This window comes from Staurois parvus, unplaced genomic scaffold (assembly GCF_062004578.1).
Source record: "Staurois parvus isolate SC_StPar_1 unplaced genomic scaffold, SC_StPar_1.0 ptg000394l, whole genome shotgun sequence".
NCBI lineage: Eukaryota > Metazoa > Chordata > Amphibia > Anura > Ranidae > Staurois > Staurois parvus.
Window position 1 is genome coordinate 7,276,838 of NW_028318190.1, and position 19,409 is coordinate 7,296,246.

At 40.0% G+C, this 19,409-nt stretch overlaps 1 protein-coding gene across 1 annotated transcript in view; it reads right to left on the reverse strand.

Annotated features, from left to right (window-relative positions):
• Positions 1-19,409, reverse strand: part of SERINC2 (serine incorporator 2) — a 52,668-nt gene that overhangs the window by 14,497 nt on the left and 18,762 nt on the right. The window contains exons 2-3 of the mRNA XM_089686296.1: positions 2,304-2,465; positions 1,721-1,899 (exon numbers count right to left, since the gene is read on the reverse strand). Of these exons, the coding sequence (XP_089542422.1) occupies positions 1,721-1,899; positions 2,304-2,465 (341 nt within the window). The remainder of the gene's footprint in view (positions 1-1,720; positions 1,900-2,303; positions 2,466-19,409) is intronic.

Consider the following 19,409-nt stretch of genomic DNA (forward strand, 5'->3'; position numbering starts at 1 on the left):
TGTCCCCATGTTGATGGGGACAAGGGCCTCTTCCCCAGAACCCTGGCTGGTGGTTGTTGGGGTCTGCGGGCAGGGGGCTTATCAAAATCTGGAAGCCCCCTTTAACAAGGGGGCCCCCAGATCCCGGCCCCCCATGTGAATGTGTATGGGGTACATGGTACCTGAACCCATTCACAAAAAAACAAAAAGTGTAATGTGAAAAAAAGACCGGACACGGTCTTCGACAAGTCCTTTAATAAAAGAATGTCCCCCGCAGTAGATCCAATGTCTGCCGCCGACCCAAAAAAAGGAAAAAAAAAAAAAAAAGGTCCCGTTCCCGATGATGGCTTCCGGCTGTCTGCCTGCTCCAGTGGTTTGATATTTCTTAAATAAGTAATGGGCGGGGCCTGTTGAGGGCATGTGGCCTGGTATAGTTCAGGAGGGGGGGCGCTCGCTTTTCCCCCCTCCTTTCCTGAGCTGCCGGGCTGCATGCTCGCATAAGGGTCTGGTATGGATTTTTTTTTTTAATATTGGCGTGGGAGTTCCCCCTTTAAAATCCATATAAAACTAAGGGCTTGGTATGGATGGGAGGGCAGACCCCACACCATTTTGTTATTTATCATGGTGCTGGTTTTTAAATGTAATTAAGGTTTTTTTTTTTTTCTTCACTATAACTCAGAAATTCAGCAGTCACTTTCCCCCAACTAAAAGAGAGAAAGTTTTCTTTTAGTTTATTTCCCAGAGTTACGAGAAACAATGTTTCCTTTCAGTGTCTTAAAAGAAACAGATTTTCCTGTAACTCCAGGGAAAGTGATAGCTAATCTTGTAAGCTATAGTGAAGAAAAAAAAAAGCTGGCAATTGCATTTAAAAAATAGCACAGACATAAACTTCGTATTGCAAAAAGAATTAGTAAAAAATTCGTAAACTGAGGCATTATTTTCAATGGATATTCGTAAACCGTGGTACCACTGTATTTGGTCAGAGACATTCACATCAGTGGCCTGCTGAAGGTCATTTTGTAGGGCTCTGGCAGTGCTCATCCTGTTCCCTTTTCCTCCTTACACAAAAGAGCAGATACCAGTCCTGCTGATTGATTAAGGACCTTCTATGGCCCTGTCCAACTCTCCTAGAGTAACTGCCTGTCTCCTGGAATCTCCTTCATGCACTTGAGACTGTGCTGGGAGACACAGCAAGCGTACTGGCAATGGCACGTATTGATGTACCATCCTGGAGGAGTTGGACTGCCTGTGCAACCTTTGTAGGGTCCAGGTATCGCCTCATGCTACCAGTAGTGACACTGACCCTAGCCAAATGTCAGAAAGAATGGTGTAGGGAAAAAAATGTCAGTGGCCTCCACTTGTAAAACCATTCCTGTTTTGGGGGTCATCTAATTTTTGCCCATCTAGTGCACCTGTTATTAAATTTCATTAACACCAAAGCAGCTGAAACTGATTAACGACCCCCTCTGCTACTTAACTGACCAGATCAATATCCCAGGAGTTTAATTGACTTGATGCTATACTCTAATGAAAAAGTGTTCCTTTAATTTTTTTGGAGCATAGTACATTTGCCTTTTTGTTTGTCAAATATACATGTTTGCATTAATTGGTGTTTTTATAGTTACATGGGGTTCAGCTTTTAATCTTTGGAGATTTTAAAAATACAAATTGGCAATAAAGATGTGAAACTATAAATAAGGACAGAAAACCTAATTTCACCAGTACTTTAAGGAGTTCTCACCCGTTCTGTATGTATGATCTTGGGTCCCGGCTACTCCGCACACATATCATTATTATGACAAATAAAAAGAAAAAGGCAGCCATAGCAAAACACATGCGGTAGACAGCTTGGTGACCAACTATGATATCACAGTTTACATTGCCTGGAATGGCAGTTGATGAGGAGCAGAACCAAGGCAACTAAGGGTAAAAGAAAAAAAACAATGACAAAGAAAATCAGCCGTCTTATATTACATTACATTTAAATCTTCTATGTCCTCAAACACCTTGTTCCTTGATGTTCAATCTATATCTCTCCATCATAAGCTAGTCATTTGCATTAGGCTCATGTCCAATTCAAGAGCAAATGACACCACAGTGTGGTATTCAAGTACAACCTACATCTTGGCATATTTAGCAAACGGTAACTGTGCATCAATCTAAATTCTGTAACTGAAACTGACCACCCTCGTGCCAAAGTTAAATCATGGCAGATATATTGGCAGCGTTTTTGGCTAGGTTTAGTTACATTTCCAAGTACAGTTGTAAATAAAAGTTAAAAAAAAAAAAAAAACCACACCTTTTTTGAATATATAGCCACATACCTTCTTCAGTCCATCTTCCACCCCAGGTATGATCATAATGCAAGCTACTAAAGTTCCAAGAAGCAGAAAGATGGAGAATGTCAGCCGTGTTATAGTCGAGTTCTTCGTAGATGGACAACATCCACAAAGGAGGCATGGTGCTGTGCCACACAGACAGGAAGCCTGCCAAATTGTAGAAAGGGGAAGTCAGAGTGATAAGTTCAGCACATAGAAAAACTTGAGAGCAATACCAGACATGAAATGGAAGTTTTTGTTTACATTCTAGATGCATGGATTTATATTGCAATTATTTAAAAAACCCTTAACTATTCACAAATGATCTCAATTTATTACATTATGCACATTATGTGATGATGGAGGTGTTTCATATTAAAGGTGTTGTATACCTATGCAAAAATTTATTTTGTGTTTTTTTTTTATTCATTACAATTTAAATCACTTTGCAGAGACTGTTTTTTTATGTTTATTGTCTTAGAACTTTAATTCATATTAAATTAAAAAATAAAATGTTATCACTAATATCTCTGGATATATAGATAGATTAGAAAAAAAGGAAGGAGGAGGAGAGAATAAAAGAATGGCCTTTTTAGTAAAGTTTTTACTATTTTATTTAACAAAGGCTGGTCCTTGGATCCCATGTTTTGCCAAATAAATTGTTTATATCTGAGTATACACGATAGCTAGTCATTGAAAACTACCCAATTCTATTTAAATTAACTGTAAAGTCATAAAAGTTACTTTTAAATACCAGAGGTTTATACTTACCTGCTCCGTGCAATGGAATTGACAGAGGCGCCCCGATCCCACCCTACTTAGGTCCCTGGCCAGCGTTCCTAGATCCTTTTCTTCTTGGTGTGCCACTATGGGAATCCACTTCCTATGGTGACACACCTGCATGCTTGATCCCAAGCGAAGCTGCCTGTGTCCATTGACAAAGACAGCAAGGCTTGACTCTGCCCCCCTTCCCCTTCCATAACAAGATTTGACTTCCGGCAGCAAGAGCCAATTGCTCCCACTGCTCTCAGCAAAGCCTGTGAGCGCGGGGAGAAGAGGAGAGAGCCGATGTTTTTGTGCACAATGCTGGATCGAGATCGGGCTCAGGCAAGTATTAAGAGGGAAGGGGTGATACTTTAACCCAAACATTTTTTTACCTCAATGCAAAAAATGCATACAGGTAAAATTTTAGGCTTAAGAACCACTTTAACAAATAGTATGACAAAAGCCTTTTTAAAGCGCATATGGGACTATTTAAGGCACGTACATACACTTAAATGCACACAAATTTATATTACACACACCAGTCTTTTCTTACTACAACAATAAAATTACACATAACATTAATGGCTGACAGTTCGTATTACAAGTTTTCCTTATTTCAGATCTTGTACAGAATATGCATACATGAAAGATAACTGTAGCTTTGTCTGTGGCTACTGAGGTCATGATTTTTTGCATGAACAAAAAAAAAAAAAAAAAAAGTTTGCCCCAGTCTTATACTGGGAATCTAAATATTCTAATGTTTGATAACAAGCACTTCTATTTATCAGAAGATATTTTAAGCAGGCCAAAGATTAGGAGATTTTTCATTTGGTCCTCCATCAGCACAGTGTTATTCTGGGAATCTCTCCCATGAAGCTATTGTGTTCTCCTGAGGTGGGGGCACAGGGAACTGTCCCAACTGGGGTTACACAATGCTTACTGTGAGCTGCTATAGCTGCTGGTAATAGCCGCATGCTAAAAAATCCAACCTGCTAGCTGTACCCAAGCTAACTGATGGATCAACATGGGTACAATCAGTCTGCCCATAGATTGATCGAATCTCGGCCAGTCCTTGCTGAACCAGTGGAATTTCGATCCAAGTATGGCCAGCTTTAAATGTATTCTCCCTGGAGAAGAGGCTCATAAGAGGAGATAAGATAGTGATATACAAATATCTCAATGGTAATTCTAGCATAGGGAGGAAACTATTCAGTCTCCAGTCGCTTAAGAGGACAAAGAAGTTGGAAGAGAAGCGGTTAAACCTTTAATGCAAACGTAGCGTAGGGCGTGAGTGGAGGCAGACATCATACGGAAGTATAATCCAGGATTTCTAGATTGTTTAAAATATTTAAAGTGCAAGTACATTTCCTTTTTATTAAATATTTAAATTACTAACATACTACACCATAAGAGGTTTGTTCGTATCTTTCCCTCACATGGGCACGGCAAATATGGCAGCACGAATAAACAAGAACTTTTAAAGTTACCATATACCTCTTAAAACCAAAGCCTTGGGAAGTACATGTGGAGAGTGCCTAGTGGTTTGGAGACGTATGAAGATTTGGATACTGTTGGAATCTGGGAGGATTATCATATACAGGCTATGACATCAGTCTGGAGGTGAGAGTTCTGTGAGTACAGAGGTGGCACATATTGTGCGAAGTCTAGAGACACTGCAGTTATGATATTGGCTGTTGGATAATCAAAGAACAAGATTCCCATTGGTATTACCGTTTTTGATATTATACTTTGAACTGCATGGACTAAGCACCACAATGTTTGTATTTAGACTGTTTATTGGTTATTGATTCACCTCATTGGATACGTTTACTTTGTATGTGATTTTCATGATAGTTATTTAATCTGCAACACGTGTAAAACAAAACAGGCACACGTACATAGTTTCACTATTAGTAATTTTATTTTTTCACATATTTAACACAGTCTAGCAGCACAGCATCATGCACTTTATCATTTTTGTGTGAGGGGTTCTTTATGGTCAGAGCGGCAAGGATGCGGAACTACATTCCACAGTTGGTGGTGTCAGCAGGGAATGTAAAAAAAAAAAAAAAAAAAAAAAAAAGCAAAACAACTCTTAACCACTTGGTAACCGCGCTATAGCCGAACGATGGCTATAGCGCGATTACCCAGTTCTGGGAGGGCATCACATGATTTCTTTTTTTTCTTGTTCCTTTAAATTTTGTTCCTAATTCCTTTTCCCGTTTTTCCAAAACCAGTAGAGAAACACATCCAGATATACCAGTAAGTATCATATATATGCGAGAAGTAACATGGTTTCGCATTGTAGCTGTACTAAAAAATTGTTCAAATGGATACATGTCTTCCACCGTCCTTAGTGGCTGCGGGAATGCTGTAACAAAATGTCTTAATTGGCAATAACACCATATTTCTAACACAGAAAATATTTCCTTCTTATTTTTTAACTCTATATAAAGTACACCATTCCCCTTTATCAGTGATGTCTTTTAGACGTGCATTTCTATCTTTCATCCATTTACCTGTGATATTCTCTTTCCCCGAAGGGAAGAGTTCTGTTCCTCCCCATTGGCATTAATAGTGAATTATACTCCCACCCCCTTTGTTTATGAATTCTATCCCATATCTTAAAAACATTTTGTATTAAAGATGCTTGTATTTCCAGAAAGGTTCCTAAACTGTTGTGGAATGCAAATAGTCTATGACTCATTCAGTGTATTTTCTATCATCACCCAACTTTTATAAAGAATCCATCCAAGGATTCATACAAAAATTAAAATCTCCTGCTACAATCAAGTAACCCTTAAAGTCTAAACGTTTTCTTAAACAGACCTTCTATGTATATCACTGAGTTCTTATTAGGGCAGCAAATATTTGCTAATGTACATTGTATTCCTTGTAATTTCCCCTTCAAAAAAAAAAAAAACACGACCTTCTGGATCAACTAATCTTTCTTCCATAGAAAATCTTAAATTTTTTTTCCAAACCCAATAGCTCCTTTTGCATGTTTAATTGGCAAATACACATGTGGGATAATGTTTAGAACAGGGCTTGAAAACTTTGCTTGCCCAATGCGAGGGGAAAATCCTTTCTGGCGAGCACAGTAATGCCCTGCACATTTATTGATGGAGCTGGTGGCTTGCAATGCGATCCCCAGGCCCCAAGGATCGATTTGCGTTCTACTTGTGCTCCAAGCCTCGTTTTGAAGCTGACTTCCGGTTTCCAACTTCTTCTTTGGCACCGCCATTACACTGGCAGCGCCGCTGAGGGGACAGGTGCAGGAGAGGTCCGCTCTCCTCAGCTGAGGGAGACACGAGGAGAGGCCCGCTCTCCACCGCCGTGGGGGACACGTGAAGGAGAGACACGCTAACGGTGGACATCCCTACACCCACCAGCTTAAGGTAAATTACATTATTTGTGCTGCGCACTGGGGGCAAATGATTTCAAAAAGAATAAAAAATTAAAAAAACCACACCAACAATGTTAAAAAAAACCAACAACGCCATTTTAGTGCTGCTCTCTGGGGCCTACATATTTCAAAAACAAAAAAACAAAAAACAAAAAGCACACCTATGCACAATCAGCTACAAATGTCATTTAAAATAAAGAAATATATTTCCAATAAAATTGGTAGCGGACTATGAATAGGAACCCATGTGATGAAGAAGTACTAACTACTTATTGCCAAAAAAATAAAATAAAAAATAACACATCCTCATATGGTAGTGGTGAAAATTATCAGTGCCCTCCCAGTTTTGACTGTGGTATCTTATCTGCACCCTGTTATTTTTCCTAGAGTCGCCATTGGTCCCTCACGATTGTAATGCAATCAGCCGTGCTCCGCCCTGCAGAGACAAGCTCCTGAAAGGCAGCCCAGCCAGCAGACACACCGAGCCACCAGAGGAGCCTTCAAGTAGACCAGCTTTCAATCAGGCCAGCCTTTAATCTGAACTGCCGTTGAGCTGAACAACTGCCGTTGAGCTGAACAATTGCCGTTGAGCTGAGCTGACTTTAATCTGAACTGCCGTTGAGCTGAACAACTGCCGTTGAGCTGAACAATTGCCGTTGAGCTGAGCTGACTTTAATCTGAACTGCCGTTGAGCTGAACAACTGCCGTTGAGCTGACCTGCCATTAAAATGGACTGATCATGGAGGATCTTCTTCAGCCCGAGTCATCTGTGGCAGCCCAGACTTAATACAAAAAAGTGGTCTTAATTTCCAGTATTCAACCCATATCTCCTGCCTGTGAGTCTCTTATTTTTTTTTTTTGTCTCCTTGTTTACTCTGCAACATGAAACAGAACAAGTTAAGCTTTTTTTTAATTTTATTTTTTAAAGAAAAAGATCATCCTACTATTGTGGAGTCCCAGTCAAACCCTATAGAAAAAGAGAATGAATCAATAGCTAATGCAGTTGGTAGTTGTAGTTTGCCACAAAGTTCCACTGCCGTAATAACTAAAAAGACAAATGAAGGTGATGCTGGAAAGACCACGAAAAAACGCTGTTTTAGTGCACATTGGCTGGATAAGTTTTCATGGCTTGCTTACGCCAAGGAAAATGATACAGTTATATGTAAAGTTTGCAGTCGGTTCCCCCAAATTTCAGATGAAAAATGGACAAATGGCGTAAAAGCTCCATTTAAAAAAGGGAAACTTTTGTATGGCATGACAAATATAATAAACACAAAGAGAATATTGAAAAGGCAAAGGCTAGAGACAACCCTGAAGAAAGAGCTTTAGCTATGTGTCTCAGAAAAATGGACGCAGCAATGTTTCAGCATATGACACACGTTTAACATTGCTTATTACGTAGCTAAATGTGATAAGCCATTTCCTTGATTCATTAACATTGAGTGCCAAACTAGATGTGCCCGTTCTGCAGAAATATGGAAGTAATGTCCAATGCAAACCATTCATTTCATTGCAAGAATAATCAGAGAAAGTCTTGTGGCAAATATTAAAAAGTCACGATCATCATGATAGACGGATCTACAGATCGAACCTACACTGAACATGCAAACATTTATGGCCGTTATGTTTTAGAAGGAGATGTCAAAGAAGATTTTTTGGGTACATTTGCGCTAGAAAATGCTACAGCCCAAGGTTATTTCAAAGGATTGACTGCCTTTTTGGAGAATTTGCATCTTAATTACAGAGGCTCTTCATGGGTTGCAGGCTTGGGAATGGATGGAGCTGCAAGCATGCTTGGCCACAAGTCAGGTTTAGCAGTCCAGATGAAAGAAGTCTGCCCACAGATGATCAGCATACATTGTGTGGCTCATCGCTTGCAGCTTGCGATCTTGGAAGTTTGCAAGGAAATGCCATACCTACAAACATTCGATGAGGTGGTGCGGCGGGTTTTTAAATATTATCATTGCTCAGCCAAACGCCTTCTGCAACTTAAAGATCTCGCAAACACTTTGAGGAAATCTTGAAAATTAAAGATGTACACACAGTGCGCTGGTTATGCAGCAAAGTTGAGGCCTTGCGTGCTTTTCTGCAAAACTGGAAGACAGTGGTGAGCCATTTTGAGCAGTAATCAACTAATGGAAGGTCCTGAAACAACTCAAAAGGTGGTCTCTGCAAAAATGACAGTACCAAAACTGAAGTCTCATGGGACAAAGGTGACTTGACTGGAAGCGCTACGGGCGTTGATCTACTAAACGCAAACAGATCGCACAGCTGCCCCCAAATGTGTGACACCTTGAACAAAAGTGTGCACCAAAAGACAAGTAATCAGGCTTTGAAAATAGCCAAGGCTGAAAACTGTCCCTTGAACGTTTCCATGGTCAGCATCATATCCACTCCAGATTGGAGGAAAGCCAAACTCCAGCCCACAACATACTTGCAAGGATGCAGCTTCCCAGTCTCATAAGACACCACCATGACACATAAGATTTCCAGATTCTATAGTAAATTTTCCTTGAAATAGCCTACCTGGTGTTTAAGAGTTTGGGACTGACTGTCTCTGAGACTACCTTATCCTTCAGGAATCTGGCTTCAATAGCCAAGCCTTTAAAGGATAAGCCAGCCTTTGGGAACATGTTACATGTTATACCCATTTTTAGGGTGGAACATGGAACATGTTCCCGCTCCTGCAGGGTGGATTTGATTTAAATCATGATTTAAATTAGTAGTGAAAAGGCTCGATTTAAATCATACATTTTTAAAGAGCAACTGTCACCTCTGTCCCGCAGCGGCTTCTCCTCTGACCTGCTGTTGACTCACCGACAGTCCCATTCACTTTAATGGGACGGCTGGTGATGTGGCAGTGACACAACAAGGTGAGGGACATGACGGCAGCAGGCGAGTGGACGCCCACTAACAGGCGCTGCCATGATGGCTCTAAACGGACAGGTGCTCTTTAAATATAAGGAATCCAACTCATTCTTGCTGGTAGTTACAGAAACAATTGAGTACTGTCCGTGATACTTTTTTTATTTGCACTAACATACAATGTTGAGGGCAAGCTTTCGGGGAGTGTCCCCTTCTTCAAGGTCCAAGCAGTACTATACAAATCACAAAGTTAAGCAGAATGTTAGAAGAGATGAAAAAAAAGAGGCTAGAGATAAGACACAGCAAAGGCAAAGGGGGGGAGGGGAGAGGGTGGAATACAACACTCACACAGAGGGAGTCAAGCTTGAGCTGATAGTCATAAAACTGTTGTATAATGATTGAGGAATCCCATGTCCAAATTCAGGCCGTTATCTCTTGTCAAATAGAATTATCATTCTTAGTTCAAAAGTTTTTCTTTCCCGAATGGATTTGAAATTTCCTTTAAGAACTAAAACATTGGAGGTCTCCCATTGTGTGGTCTGGTTGTCGAAATGGTGTCCCACAGGTGTGCAGAGGTCATCTTCTTTATGTTCCTTGATGGTATGTCTGTGCAAGTTCATCTTTGTTTGCAACTTCTGTCCTGTTTCGCCAACAGAAGATCCTTTGCTGCATTTTCTGCACTGGATAAGGTACACAACATTACTAGAGGTGCAGCTGTATGATCCGGAGATATTGAAGATCCCTTTTGAGTGTCTGACAGTTTTTGATGGATTGATTTGGTTGCACAGTTTGCAGCATTTTTTATTGCAGGGTTTGCTTCCATAATTTGTGACATCTTGATCAGAAGGAAGTTTCCTACTGATTAGTTTATTTCTGAGGTTGGGGGGTTGTCTGAAGGCCAGTATTAGGTAGTAGGAGGTATAGATGTTGGGTTGCTTTTATGTTTAGGTTGTATCCAAAAGGTCTGCTCTTGGTGTAGCTGCTGAAGTTTTTTTTGTTTCCCATTCATGGCAAGTTTTTGTGTTTGTCTTTGTAAAGTTTCCAATTCATTCTTGATTTGGTTAATGTTGGTAGGGTCCAATGATGTTAGGGTTTCAAACAAAGACTGCTTTAGTATCCTGATAGTTACCCTTTTTCCATACAGTTTGTGAATGAGGTTATTCCTTAATCTCTCGCTGGTGCGTCTGTAAAGTCCTTCTGCATAAGGAGAGTTGATTGCTGGTAGTTAGAATCTTTAATATTTGCAAACCAAATGAAGGTTTCCTTTTTAGAATAATAAGTTGTCGGGTTAGTAAAACAGTGATATCAGAACTGATTTTAGGTTAATAGGTTAATCACACATAGCTAAAGAACTACTCAGATTCTTTTATTTCATGTTTTTTCCTCATGGTTACTGTGAAATTGTGTGAATGCATCAATGCAGTGCACGTTATCTCAACTTGCAGAGCTTGGACACATTGAATGAGAAATGTAAATATTGCAGAATATACAGCCTCATGCTACATAACTAAGCTCCATTTTATGCTAAATAAACTAAATTATTAATTTATATTAAATAGAAAACTATCTTTAGATAGAGTTTTACTCCAAAAGCATTTTATTAAAATAAATTTGATTATAAAAAAAAAAATCTGAATTAAAACAAATCTGATTTTTAAATTTTTTTTTTTTTTTTTTTTTTTTTTTTAAGATAACTGATTTTTATCCACCCTGCGCTCCTGCAGCCGCTCCTTGCTCACACCACTCACACACCTGTACTTTAAACATCTTTTCAAGATTCTTCAATTCCAAAAACATCTTCTTGGTTGGTCATTTGGCTTGGAAATGTAAAGAGGTGCAAATAAAAGCAGAGAACCCCTTTCTTTTCCAGAAGTGGCACAAATTTTTACAAGATAACCTTGCTTACCAGTACTTTCAGCCAAATACCCTGTTCATGTGAACAGCCAAAAGTCCCAAGCGCAATAGTGGAATCCTTCAGAGTATCCATAGTAAAAGACTTATGCCACACTCACTGACTGTGGAATACAAATCCCTAGACAGATGCTTCACCCAGCCCTAGGACTCTGACAGACATGCAAAATGCTGCTACTGCTTGCTGCATGGCAGCACCAGCCGAATTAAAAAAAAAAAAAAAAAAAAAAAAAAAAAAGGCCTTCAGCAATGTTTCCAACCTCTTATTTCCTGGGTTCTTAAAGATGGCAACATCATCCATAGGGTATGTCACATTCTTGTTAAAAGTGGAACTACACTGCATCTGAGCAGCACAAACCAAAAGTACTGTATAATTAATTTTTAACCCCTTGATGCCGACATAACACAAATATGCAGATTCACAGTACTGGGCTTTTACCTATGGGGCCGCATATTTGCGTACCTGTCTTTCTGCTGGGAGCGCACCACACAGTGTGCTCCCAGCACAAAGACCGCAGTGTCACTTAGAGCCCCGAGGCCCGTTTTAAGGATCAGGACCCACGACTCCCAAACATATGTCAACATTGCAAATTTGTGCTTAGGCATTTAGATTTGTTTTACCCTTAGGCGTGAAAGGGGTTATTATTCATAGCAAACTCTCCCATCTATCCATGTCTCCATCCTTTATTTTGCGGAGAAATTGCTTTCACCATCTAAAAACACTCCTTTAGCATTTCTGGCCGTGGCCATCTTAAGTAAGGGCAGATGAATTTACTTCCTGCAAGTTTAAAACAAGTAAATATTATATACTGTCCTATTTACTAATGCTAGCAGCATAATAATTAAAAATAGTCAATGTGTTGACAGAGAGTGAAGTTCCGCTTTAAGATAGGAAAACATATGCCTCAACTGAGGGAGTACTCCACCTCTTAAACTCTTCCTCAATAGAATGCAGCTGAGCAAACCCTTTTAGGAGGAGAAAAAACAAACACACACCTTGTCAGTATAAGCTGCTTTCGCAAACATCACCTTCTCTAAATGAGGGTGTAAGAGAAAAGACTATACTTAATTGATAAGTTGCTTATGGAAGTGCCCTCATCCCTACATGAAATTAACAGAACAGTTCCCTCTATTTTTGGGACGATTATCGTCAAAAACACATGTGAACTGTGTACATTTTAGAAGTATAAAACTTAATTTTGTATCAATAAAGCCTTGTACATTTACACAATTCACATGTGTTTGTGCTGATAAAAGTCCCAGAGGGACCTGTTCCATTTATAATAGAAAAGACTGGGAACTTTGTGGTAGCTGCCATGAACCCAAAGTGCCTTCAGGGACCCAGATTCAGGAATTGGTCAATTTAATCACGGCGGACCATCCCAGACTTCATTAGGCCCCTCTGGACCTAAAAAACACTTTGAACCTAAGGTTCCTCAAACTCAGGTGATTCAAATGCGGAAACTACTGCCCTTCTGCATCCAGTTCAGTCACATCCACTATTGGCCCGTCATCAACACAATGCTTTTCCAAAAAAGTAGAGAGGACAGGGCAAGGAGAGCAACCATGCTTCTTAGTACCTCACCCCATAGAATCAAACATACAGGCAAGCTTATTCTCCAAACTCGCCAAGCGGCTTACACATCCTCCTTCATAACACATGTGGACGTCCTATTTTAGCCACAAGACCAGACAGGCATAACGGCTCAGATTATCCTGATAATCCTTGGCTTCCTGGGAAAACCACATTAACAGGGCCACGTCTAGTGTCCACATGACCTGATGGCGACAGTTGCACGCTCTCCCCTGCCGTGCTCCCACCCTTCCCGTTTTTAGAAGAATAGATGACAGGACCTGTGTTTATACAAGACAGCTCCACTTAACTTAAAAGGCTATTTGTGCATGGAGCAATAAAATATTTTATTGTAGGGGACACCCCAGCAGCTAGTGCCAATTCCCCAGCACATAATTCACATAACCCACAAGTTATCCTGAGGCTGTCTTGTGTGTGCCTCCTGTGTCCTGCCTGTCACCATGTTTGGGCTATAAAACTTTCATATTTAAAAATAAATATGGCCGCTCCATATGGCCTCTCACATCCACACATGCACTGAGGAAGACCCACTGCTGATCTATTTGCCTCCAACAAAATGGCCACCCATTGCTCTGCCTCCCTACCTATGACACCATTGGACAACCGCACATGTACAGCCAATGTCACCAAAGAAGAGGGTGGCAACACAGCCACAAGGAGGCTTTGAACAGGTTAAAAAAAAATATATGCAGCAAAAAATGTACATGTTCTTCCCCCAGGAGGCCAGAGGCACAAAAGCAGGCCGCACATAGTGAACACAGGCTGGGTGCTGCCTATAGCAAATGACCCCTAGAGGGGAAAAGAGGAACAGCACACAAATATAGCTGGAGCACACAGCCAGCTCTAGCAGGAAAAATAGTGAACACAGCAGCTCAATAACAATTGCACCGTAATGGGGGGAAAGGGGAAAAAGGCACACATGCTTACAGGGACTTAAAAATCTCACCGCAGGATCTCTCTGGGAAGACCAAGATCCAACCTTCTCCTATCACAGCAGGCAATATTTAAGTAGACCCTCAGGGACTCAATCCCTCTTTCTTGGTGTCCCTTGCCCTGGACCTGTACAGCACTCTACTGGAAATACCTTGGTCAGTCATTACTGTACAGGGTTCTATATATACATGGTCCAGCAGCAAATGGTAGCATTACAGGCAATCCCTGCATGTTTGCTCCAAACCCATCATATCAGGGCCTGGGCACCAACCATCTTAGCGTCACAACTCTAGGATATGATCCAGACAACACCAATCTCCTGATCTCTGCCGGAACCATTGAAATTCTGGTAGAGTTATGCATAGATCTGCACATCAGTGACTATCACCTTCAGACACTGGTGAAAAAAAAAACCGAGGTACTGTCTGTATGGGAGGGGTTATATAGGGGAGGACTTCCAGTCTGTTTCTGCCAGTGTCCATTCACCTATAGGTGATGCACTACCCAGGTAGTCAGGATATATAAAATGAAATAAATGGGGAAGCAATTTCACTAAAATAAAGCGACCTATAATAATATCATAAACACATATATCACTCCACAAACTTTATATTCAATATTATTACATAGTGACAAAATTGTGAAAATATATAAATCAAAACAATTGTGCAGATCTAAAAAAAAAAGTATAAATTAAAAAAGAAAAAAAAAAAAAAAAAAGAAAAAGAAATCCAATTATTTTTTTAAGGTCCCATACACTATCCAATCATTGTGCAATTTCAATTCGGTTGTCGCCACTGCCTTTGATAAAGTCGTATTTGGCGCAATGTGTCAGCTGGGTGGTGCTGTCATCACGCTGGGCAGAGCTAGGACACCATTTTGAGCACTGGAGTTTGCTAAAGCTGTTACAATATGCCTACTCAATGTCCCTAAACGTGAGTGTAAACTTTTTTAACAAATGTGATTACCGATTTGTACTATTGGCCCGCTGTTTCCTGTATGTTATCTCTATTCCGGGAGATAACCAGTCTGTAAGGAAGTGCTATTGACCTCTGCTTGTAGTGGGGTCCTTCAGATCAGATGAGAAGATATCCATATTACATATTGTTTTCACAATTTTTTCACTACAGAAGAATACTGAATATAATGTTTGTGGAGTGATTTACTTATTTAGCATATTGTGGTGAGCGCATAGTGAGGTGGGAGCTGCTTCTTTTACATAATTTTATTAATAGCACAGAGGTTTCTTTTTATTTCAGTCATGGTATATAACCTGCTCTGTGTCCCGTGATGTACGAAAAAGAATTATAAATATATGTTTCCAGCAGTTTATTCCAAGATCAGAATTGCCTTAGTTTTGGTTTCTCTGTCACAAGATGTGGTTTCTTCCCTGAACTGCTTGTTATAGATATGAATCACTCACCATTGCACTATTAATTATCACCTTGTCAGGGTGGAGTGAGCAATGCTTGAAATGTATTACCTACTCAGACATTTTAGTCTAGCAATACTACTTATCGAGAAGAGTTGCACAACTGATGCTTCACCTTTTAAGAATGGGATACTACTGCTTAGGAGATACTTTACCAGTGTTATCCTCAAACTTTGGCCCAGAATCAGTAGCCAGTTTGGAAGAATACTGTAAAGCAAGTGGACATTTCTAGCCTAGCCATGTGTGTGCATTCAGTAGGTAGTCAAAGGAAGGGGCACAATAGAATCGGAGAGTAAGAGGAGGGGGAAAAAAAAGGGAGGGTATTCACACTGGCAAATATGGGCATTCATTCATGCAGCAATAATCAGAGGATTCTTCTGGCTGGGTTCAAAAGTGTAGATAAACAGCCAGGAAGCCTGTACAAAGCAATGACAGGCCGACAGGAGCTGCAGTTATTTGCATGTATCCATACATCTAGCGGTTACCACCTGTTAGGAGAAATGAGTGATCATGGATGCAGAAAGATTGTACTGATAATACCTCACCGAAAAAACAAAACCCCACTGAAAATAAACACATTTTTAGTTGTTTTCTGCAAAATAAAAGATTATCCTGGTGTATTAACTTTATGAATTGAGCCCACAGAGCTTGCCATTTCAAACCTCCAGTGAGAAATATCACAAAAAAACAAAAAGGTTGCAGAAATATTGAACGCCAACTATTAATTCTTATGCAAAAAATGGGTGGCTCTTGGGTGAAAGTTATGCGATTCCTAGATAAAAACCATTGATAATCAGACCACTGTGTCTTTCCAATAAACAAATCACATATACCAAAAGTACATTAACCACTTGCCCTCCTGAGGATTTACCCTCCTTCCTGACCAGGCCATTTTTTGCGTTACGGCGCTGCATAACTTTAACTGACAATTGCGCAGTCATACAACGCTGCACCCAAATTAAATTTACGTCCTTTTTTCCCACAAATTGGAAAATTGATCGCCTGTGCATTTTTTCATTTTTTGCTCAATAATAATAATAATATTAATAATAATAATAATAGAAAAAAGACCCAACAATTTTGAGGGAAAAAAAAAAACAATATTTTTTACTTTTTGCTATTAAACATGTCCAGTAAAAAAAAAGTAACCACTTGCCGCCTGGCCTATAGTCAAATGATGGCGAACACCTCATCCTTCCAGGAGGGCGTCATATGACGTCCTTCCTGGATTGCGCTTTGTGCCTACAGGGCCGCGCTGTGGCGAGATCTGTCACCGGCCGTGTACCTCGTACACGGCCGATGACAGATCTGTGTACTGGCCCCATTGCCAGTACCATGTGACATGCTGTGACCAATCACAGCAGGTCACATGACAGTTGTATACAATGAATGGCTTCCTTTCATGCCATCCATTGTATACAAGTGTGTCTAGCTGTAAATGGTCACAGCTATAATTACCAGCTGGGACCTGATGATTGACAGCCGCAAATGGCGGCACCGCTAGGGCGTGCGAGAGTTCCCTAAACGGAAATGCAAAATCACGTATATATACACGTGATTTTGCACACCCGTGCCACCCTGTAGCAGTATTGCTGATATAGGGTGCTCGGGAAGCAGTTAAACACAAATATATTGCAAAACCATAAATAGACAGGCGCTTGCTCAATATGGTTTCACCATAAACAAATAGTATGTGACATACAAGATATAACAAATGTATATGAAGTCCCAACACCATATACCATAAAAGTCCTATATAAGATAGCAGGATAGTCCTGATGATCAGTGTACATGTCACCTCCGAGGGATGCCGATTACCGGCTCTCCTCTCGAGCTGTCAGTGTGACAGCTCGTGAGGAGAGAAATGCCGATAACCGGCATTTCCCTATTTACATGTGATCAGCTATGATTGGACACAGCTGACACATGACCGAGCCGACATCTTTGGCTCTTTCTGTTGATCGGTGATCCACTGTGTCCGAGGGACACAGCAGACCGCCGATCGCTGCATGCTCCCGGAGCTGCGCATGCGCGGTTAGAAAGGGAGGACGTCATATGACGTCCTCCCTGAATGAGAGAACCGCTTTGCGTCAGTCATTTTACTATATGGCGGGCGGGACCTATTGTTAATGGTATTGGTTCAGTTTCTGCGAGACAAAGCCAATACCTAGATGTATTTTTGCAATCCAGTGTATCATCTACCAAAGCATATTTACGTGATACTAAACATTTATTGAAATTCCTTACCGAAACTCAGATTACCATTCATCCTAGGATATATCTAGTTACGGCAGATGTATCATCCTTATACACCATCATACAGCATGATGATGCCCTACTGGCACTTAATTGGGCCTTAAGTAGGAGGGAGGATATACCATACAATCAGAAGAAATTTCTAAGAGATGCTCTTGAATTTTGCTTGTCCCACAATTATTTTTGGTACAATAGTAAATTCTTTTCTCAAAAGAAGGGTGTAGCGATGGGAGCTCGCTTTGCACCCAGTATAGCTAACCTGTTCATGGCAGAATGGGAGGACAGGTTTGTCTTTAACCATCAACATGAGTAGGTATTGCTATACAAGAGATTTATTGACGATATGGTTATGATTTGGGCAGGTGAGGAGGTTGAATTACTGAGTTTTCTTGATGGTTTAAATAATAACCCAAACAACATCAAGTTGGAATATCAATGTAGTACTGATGCTGTACATTTCTTGGACCTCACCATTATTAGGGAGGATGATACATTGTTAACTAAGACTTACTTCAAACCTACTGACCGGAACAGCTATTTGCCATGGTTCAGTGGACACCATCCCCAGTGGCTTAGGAATATAACTAAAGGCCAAATAATGAGACTGAGGAGAAATTGTAGTCAAGAGAGTGAATTTCCAGCTCAGTCCGATATTTTAGTTAATAGGTTTGTTGATAAAGGTTATAAAAACGGATAAACTTAGGGATGCAGTTGAACAAATATATAAACTACCTAGAGACCAATTATTAATGGATAAGCCTAAATTGGACTCTGATGATAGACATCAATGGGGGTTTATATCTAACAATCATATACAGTATAAGGATGTTGAGGATATTTTTTAAAAGCATTGGCACATATTGAGGATGGATAAAGTATTAGGGGGGCATATTCCTGATAAACCTATATTTATATATAGGAAGGCCCCTACCATTGGAGATAAAATAGTTCAAAAAATCTTAGACCCCCCCTAAACCCATAAAAATGTTTGTTGATAGGAAAGGTTTCTATTCGTGTAAAAAGTGCTCGGCTTGTCGCCTATTCAATCATAAATTTAAAGGATTAAATAAATTTAGCTCCAAATCTAATGGAAGAGATATTGATATTACCTCATTTTTAACATGTGAATCCACTTATGTGGTGTATGGCTTGGAGTGCCCATGTGGTCTAATTTACATTGGGAGGACCAAAAGACAGCTTACAGTCAGGGTACTTGAACATTTAAAGAATATAATTAAACGATATAAATACCATAGTGTATCCTTACACTTTAATATCATAAATGTGATCCAACTAACATTAAATGTTGGGCTATAGAATCTATCCCTAAGGCCTGGAGGGGATCCAATAGAATTAGAGAATTATCCAAATGTGAAACAAAATGGATATACATGACTGAAGCTTTATCTCCGAAGGGTTTAAACGTTGAACTTGAATGGTTTCATTAGTGATGCTTAATTTAATTTAGTTATTTTTGTATTTAATATTTTTATTTATATATTTTTTATTTTCATTTTTATTATTTTTCATTATTTAATGTTTTAATATATATATTATACATTGAAAATGGGTCATGAATGGGTGTTCCAGCATGACAATGACCCAAAACACACAGCCAAGGCAACAAAGGAGTGGCTCAAGAAGAATCACATTAAGGTCCTAGAGTGGCCTAGCCAGTCTCCAGACCTTAATCCGATTGAAAATCTGTGGAGGGAGCTGAAGGTTCGAGTTGCCAAATGTCAGTCACCAAACCTTAATGACTTTGAGAGGATCTGCCAAGAGGAGTGGGCCAAAATCCCTCCTGAGATGTGTGCTAACCTCGTGGCCAACTACAGGAAACGTCTGACTTCTGCGATTGCCAACAAGGGATTTGCCACCAAGTACTAAGTCATGTTTTGTGAACGGGATCAAATACTTATTTCCCTCATGAACATGCAAATCAGTGCATAA